This window comes from Nannospalax galili, unplaced genomic scaffold, assembly GCF_000622305.1.
Source record: "Nannospalax galili isolate Female #2095 unplaced genomic scaffold, S.galili_v1.0 scaffold196, whole genome shotgun sequence".
NCBI classification, from domain to species: Eukaryota; Metazoa; Chordata; class Mammalia; order Rodentia; family Spalacidae; genus Nannospalax; species Nannospalax galili.
Window position 1 is genome coordinate 517974 of NW_008337421.1, and position 6738 is coordinate 524711.

At 43.7% G+C, this 6738-nt stretch overlaps 1 protein-coding gene across 3 annotated transcripts in view; it reads right to left on the bottom strand.

Moving 5' to 3' along the window:
• Nucleotides 1–3930: 3930 nt before the first annotated feature.
• The window catches only part of Rnase6 (ribonuclease A family member k6), a 10047-nt gene continuing 7239 nt past the window's right edge, over nucleotides 3931–6738 (bottom strand). The window contains exons 2-3 of one of the 3 annotated variants that reach the window (XM_017798017.1): nucleotides 5164–5264; nucleotides 3931–4808 (exon numbers count right to left, since the gene is read on the bottom strand). In XM_017798017.1, coding sequence (XP_017653506.1) covers nucleotides 4346–4801 — 456 coding nt within the window. In that variant the 5' untranslated portion in view covers nucleotides 4802–4808; nucleotides 5164–5264 and the 3' untranslated portion in view covers nucleotides 3931–4345. Of the gene's footprint in view, nucleotides 4809–5163; nucleotides 5298–6738 lie in introns of all 3 variants that reach the window. The other 2 variants (XM_008832549.2, XM_017798016.1) reach the window with 2 other exon arrangements.

A 6738-nucleotide genomic window follows, 5' to 3' on the forward strand; every position in this document is an offset into this window, starting at 1 on the left:
CATATATACTTTAAGATTATGTGTATATTATTATTTTGTCTCATCCTTTGTATATCACAACAAACCTAAACTGACCTTCATCACTTGCTTAGGCTTTCTCATTTTTTTCTGTCTAATTTAGAATATATCTCATTCCCATATCCTTTTAATATCTTTTAAATTCTTGTTTTCTGTTTTTTTTTTTTTAATGAGACATAATAGCATTAACAAATAAATTTTCCATCTGTTGTGAGACTTCTTTTCCTGGGGATGCTAAGCAATGCTTATTCCCTGTCAAGGTTCTAGTGTCAAGACAATGTTTGTTTAAGTTTTACTGGGGAACCAATGCACTTATTGAGCTTACTTATCGAGATAACTGAGGGGTTGCTGAGGTGTATGTATGACCTGAGGGTATGCACACTGGAAAGCTTTTGCCCAGCATGGGTCATGCCTTCTCTTCCTAGCTTTCCCCAGACTGTACACTTTAGCTCTTCCCATATCCAGGAGGCTATGTGTGATTAGGGTCAAATTACATTCAGTTGGCTGGGAAGAGTGGCTGGATAATGCGGTGAGGTCCAATAACCCTGCTTGGTCCGCCTTCAATGAATGAGTACAACCGTCACATGTTCCCTAAATTTTATGACCATTTAAAAATTTCATTAACAACAGATGTCTACAGTCATGAGGCGTTTGTTTTGTTTTGGGACAGAGTCACTAACTTGGAACTTACTATGTAAACTGGGCTGGCCTGGAATTCACAGAGATCTGCCTGCCTCTATCTCCTGAGTGCTGGGACTAAAGGTATGCCTCATGACACCTGGCAAGGGTCTTTAACATATGAATGATGGTGTGAGCAACTGAGTTGTTCTCTTTGGGAAAGTTCAGTCTTTTATATGTTAACCTGTAGAGACCCAAGTCTGCCTTGCTCAGTGGGGAACCTCACTTCCTTGATGGTGATACCAACTGGCGACAGAGTCCCGGACTCTGGGACTTGTGCTTTCCTTTACAACAAGCCATTTATTAAGAAATTCAGGGCTGGAGAGATGTTGCAGCAGTTAAGAGCACTGAGTGCTCTTGCAGAGGACCCAGGTTCAATTCCCAGCATCCACATGGCAGCTACAAACCATCTTTAATTCCAGTTCCAGGGGAATCCAAAGCCCTCTTCTGACCTCCACAGCATTGCATGACACAGGTGCACTCACATACATGCAGGCAATACATTCATACACATAAAATAAAAATAATAAATAAAATATTTTAAAAAAAGAAATTCAGAGGGTTTTTATACAAGAAACTGGTAGTCACATGGGGTTTGGCAGTTACATACAAAGATTTAGGGCTCAAAGAAACAGGACAAACAGCTTTTAGTTGGCACCAGCTAGGGGCTGTTTGTAAAGCAGGATGCTTAAACTTTTACTCAGGGTTACTGATGCCTATCTGGTAATTTATTGGCCAGTGTTTTCTTTTTTAGGGCTAAAAGCATAGTAAACTTTTTAGCTTTAGCCCAGGAGTAAACTTTTAACCTGGCCTATTGTTTTAGCTAGTGATAGCTGAGTTATCTGTTCTGGACAAGGAGGTGGGCTAAGGGCTGTTGACCAGGATGCTCTCCCTCAGAGCAGGGAGCTTAAACTTTGGACCTGGCTGTTTTCTCCTGCTAGCCCTGCAGTGTTCTGCAAGACGGGTAGGGGCAATAGCTGCTGTTTTCAGCGCCCCTCCCTTCAGCAGACTTAAAAGTTTAAGGCCCCTCTCACCCTAGGACATGCCATCCTTTTTTCCTACATTAGCCTTTTACAAGAAATGCTTCATGGTACATAAATCCATTGGCTACTCTCAGACCAAGGAATGCCACCTGAAAACCACATCCTTCCTTTATTTATTTTATTACCTTTTTTTTTTTTTTTTTTTTGATAAGGTGACAAAGGAAGTCCACCGTAAAACCACATCCTTCCTTTATTTATTTTATTACCTTTTTTTTTTTTTTTTTTGAGATAAGGCCTCACTATGAGCTACCCCAGTCTGGTCTTGAACTTGAGATCCTCCGGCTTCAGGCTCCTGAGTACAGACTCTATCAGCCATGTGTCACCACATCTGATTCTGAAGAATCCTTCCTTGAAGATGATGTTCATATGAGCGCAGATCCTCTCTCCACTCAACATAGAGACTATAAAATGTAGCTTCAAGACAGCTTAAAGATGAGTAATACTGAAATCTACCCTGCATTAGAGGAACCAAGTCTCTCTATGGGCTTCCCCTCATTAGGTCCCCAGTTTCTCTGGTTGTCCTGGCCTGCTAATCCCATCCCAATCGGAAGACCCTCATGCATTCATCACCCCTGGAATTTAGACTACTGAAACCAAAAGTTGTTTGTATTACTCTTTGTTTCTAAAACATTGCCTAAATGTGTGATCCAGCAAGTTGGTGGGCCCAGTCAGCACATCTGTTAAACCAGTAGTGGGATTTGTAGAGACTCACTCTGACCACGGGTAATTTCCCAACTTAACTGCTTTAATAGGTGACCTTCCCTGCTTACATTGTTTGGGGATGCTGCTCAAAGACTAATCACTCATGAACATGTCTGACTTACATTTGGTATCCTGTTTGTCAGCCCAAGTCTGGAAGTTGACAAAGAATCAATGCTCCCTTTGTGGAAATGACAGAGGACCTAAATTCTAGATTCCGGTTCTGATCCCAAAGCCTAGTGCTTCTCTGTAATCTGAGTATCTAGGTGGGACTAAGAAGAGTTTAGACTTGCAGGACTTTCCCCTTGATCTATGCTTTTTCTTTGCCATTCCAAAAGATCTGCCAGTCACAGATTGACTCTGTGGTAGATGAAAACCCTTACTTCTAGTTTTAATTTAAAATACTATCTTAATATAAATCACAGAGACAAAGTGTAGGCCCCCTTGGTCACCCATGTTAGAATCTATGTGCGAAAGTGCTGTCACCTCCCCAGGATGAGCACCACCTGCATAGAAGACACCGTGTTTTCAAGGGAAACATGCACTGTCATGTGCAGAGTTTGCAGGGATAGAGGGCTTGCTCTCAAGTCTCAAAGGCACAGGACTTGGAGAGACCTCCAAACATGGCCTAAGGACGTGATACCAAAATAGTTCTCCTTTGAGAACTGGCAGGCAATTATTTGAAAGGGGGTAAAGACGTTGCCAGGCATGGTAGCACATGCCTGTCACACCGGGGAGGTTGAGGCAGGATGATTGCAAGTTTGAGGCTGGCCTGGGCTACATAGTAAGACTGTTTTTTAAAAAGCTAATGCTTTTGCTGGGCATGATGGCACAGGTCTGTAATCCCAGCATCTGGGGGGTAGAAAAGAGTTCAAGGTCACTAGGGGAGAATGTACTACTGACATTTTGCTAAATGGACATGTAGCCAAACTGCCTTCTGAATATTTATATTTGTATCTGTAGACTCATGTTGCTCCCAGCATGCATCAGCGAGACTTATTTTGCAGAGGGTGATGGTTAACGTGAAGACTCACAACTGGTCAATGCACTGAGAATAAGTGACCATTGAGTCTCAGCCCTAAATGAGGCATCCATATCACACTCTCTCCAATGCCCAGGGAACATCATGGAAGAGTGGGAGGGAAGATGGGGAGGGAGCTGTGAAACGCTGTCTTCTGGATATGGCGTGGCCCCTGCAGCCATGAACACACAACAGCTGTGGATGCCTGCCAAAACCTGCATCACAAAAACAAAACAAACAGAAAACTGAACATGAAGGCCAAAGGGGAGAGGGGCTAGTTGGGAAGAGGAATGGAGTTAGTAAAGGGTAGGAGAGAGATCAAAGAATGTAATGAAGGGGGTATGCGTGTGATTGTAAAAATGTTAAATTTTAGAAAAAAGAGATTCAAGGCCAGTCTTGACTACTTAGGGTCCGGTCTAAACAAATGACCCTGTCTTAAAAAACAAACAACAATAACAAAATTCACACTCATTAGAATGAAGAAGAAAGTGATTTTTACTTCTGTGAGCACAGTGTGAAAAGGCTTGACAAAAATTCCAAGATAAATCCCCTGGATGTTTGGATCCTTCTTATCCTTCCCCTATATGCCTTCCTTCAACACAGATAAACTTCAGAGCAAAAGACAATCCAATCTTTTCTTTTTCTTTTTTTTTGTGGTGCTGATGATTGAACCCAGGGCCTGTACGTGCCAAGCAAGTGCTCAGTTGCTGAGCTTCATCATAGCCCAAAAGTCCTGTTTGTTTTTGCCCCACTTCTGTTCCGATAACATGAGGACTCTAATTCTTCTAACACCTTCTTCCTTTCTTCTGTGGGAGCAAAGGAACAAAAGACAAAGTGAAAGACACTGTAAGGGAACCTGTGAGTAAAACCGGGAAAACCCCAAGTCTTAGACAATCTTATCTAAATGCACAGGAACCAAGTGGTAGGGAGGGTCGCTCTTCTGAGGGGGGGCACAGGCCACAACAAACAATCTGTATTGGGCAGCATCAGCGTACTGGCAGCGAGGATACGCTCCCGAAGTGAGTCTGCAGTCAGTCATCCTGACTGGCCTGGCACTCTGGTGGCAGTTGTTTTGACCATTCTTGCAGATGATATTGGGCAAGTCACAAGCGGCGGCCACAATCTGGAACGATTCGTGCAGAAAGGTGTTTTCAGGCTTACAGTGTCGGGTGTAATTGTTGACACCACTCATTGCTCTGTTGCATTGGCAGGGACTGGTCTGTATGTGCTGAATTTCAAACCAGTGAGCTTTAGTAAGACCCTTAGGCCGAGCACAAAGTAGACAAGCTGGTCCCCATAGTCCCAGCAGCATCAGGAGAGGAAGGCATCTCAGATCTGCCATCTTTTTTCTGAGTAGGAAGAAGGAAGATTACCATAATAGAAGCCGTCAGAACAAACTTATTTATTGTGACTAGATTTTGTTTGTTTTGCCTTTTAAGATTGCATAGCTCTTAAATAAGATAAAAAAAGAAAGACAAATCTCACTCAGTCTCACAATTCTATGAAAACTCTGAAGCCCCATGAGGAAGAACAGGAAGGGAGCAGACCTTGCCTCTGACTGGCATATCTCATTCTTTGCTTTAACATAGATTCACACATACAAGTTTTCCCTCATGCAATCCCTGCTGTTTACCCTCCCTCTGTGACCAGCTCTTCCCAGCCCCCTTCACTGCCTTACCCTAACCCCTAGGTTTCTCCTCTTACCAGTGTTTGTGCTGGGTTCCTACTGAGAACAGAGGCTGCTGATTAGTCCCAAGTTCAGAGTATTTTGTCTGTTTTGCTTCTTCTGAGCCTTCCAGAGCTGCCTAGAAGGGGCAGGTCAAGAAATATTCTGAAGCCTATGAAAGAGAATCGTTAGATTTTGCAAGAAGTGTAGCGGGCTGAGGCTCTGTTTTAAAGCCTGCTCTCTAGACCTGCCACTGCCAATGTACAGTAAGAGCAAACTCACTGTAAGCAACAGGATGATTCAAAACAAAGGATTTTAAGGAACTGATCACTTTCTGACAGATTTGGTACTTCCTTCTTGACTGCACTTCAGGTTTTTAAAAACTATGATTTCAGCTTCTTAAGAGACAGCGCCTCTGTGGTGGTTTGAATAAGAACCCCCCACCCCCACCCCCGCCACCACAGCCCCAGGCTCAAGTGTTTGACTGCTTGGTTCCTTGTTCCTGGTACTATTTGGGAAGATTATGGAAATTTAAGAGGTGTAGCCTTGCTGAAGCAGCATGTCACCAGAGCTAGGGTTGGAGAGTGTACAGCCTTACAGATGCCCAGTTCTTCTCTGCTTCCTGCATGTGGATGGAAATGTGCTCAGTCAGTTTCCCACCCCAGCTGCCTTCCCACCATTATGGCCTCTAACCCTCTGGCACCATAAGCCAAAATAAACTCTTCTCTAAATAGCTTTTGGTCAAGGTATTTTATCAGAGCAACAAAAAAGGAACTAATACACCCTTTAAACCTTGCACAATAGATGTCACATATTTGGTAATATTGTGAGTTCCAACAGTATATGTATATAAATTATTCATTTATGTATATGTTTATGGGAGCAGATACTGGGCTTCTCTTATTCAGGACTTAAGAGCATAATGAAAAAGAGTCAGGTAAATAGTTACAGTTTCAATTCACCCCAATAAATTTCTTAAGAGTAGTCTGTGCTGGGTAGGTGCTGCCTAAGAGATGGTGCAGTTTCCCGGTCCACCCAGGGGTTGCAGTTATCTTTCTCCCTCAAATAGAGACATGAGCTGCTTGAAAAACAGAGGCTCCTGAAGCAAGGAATGGCTAGAACAATACCTACTTTATACAGTATGTAGTAACTTAGGGCAGGACATAGCCTGATCTCAACAACCTGCCCCTCTCAAGTTCATGTCATGCTGGGCTTTTCCAAACATGCTCCCTGGATTGAGGTCCAGGTAAGGAAGGGATTCCAGACCTCTTCTGCTGCTGCCTTTCAGGTTAATGTCTGGAATCTCATCCTGCAGTGTTTCCTATTCTCCTGCCTTACTCTCCCTGGACACGGAGCACACTGGGCAGTAGCCACCTAAGTTCCCAGTGCCCTTCCTGACCTAGCACAATTGGCAGGAAAATCTTAAATCCTGAGAAAACACTCCTGTGTGGTGGGTGGTGCATGCCTTTAATCCCAGCATTCTGGAGGCAGAGGCAGGCAGAGCTCTATGAGGAGGCCAGCCTGGTCTACCTAGTGAGTTCCAGGCCAGCTGGGACTACTAGGAGACCCTGTCTCAAAACAAACAAAAAAGGAGGAGGAAGAGAGGGGGAGGG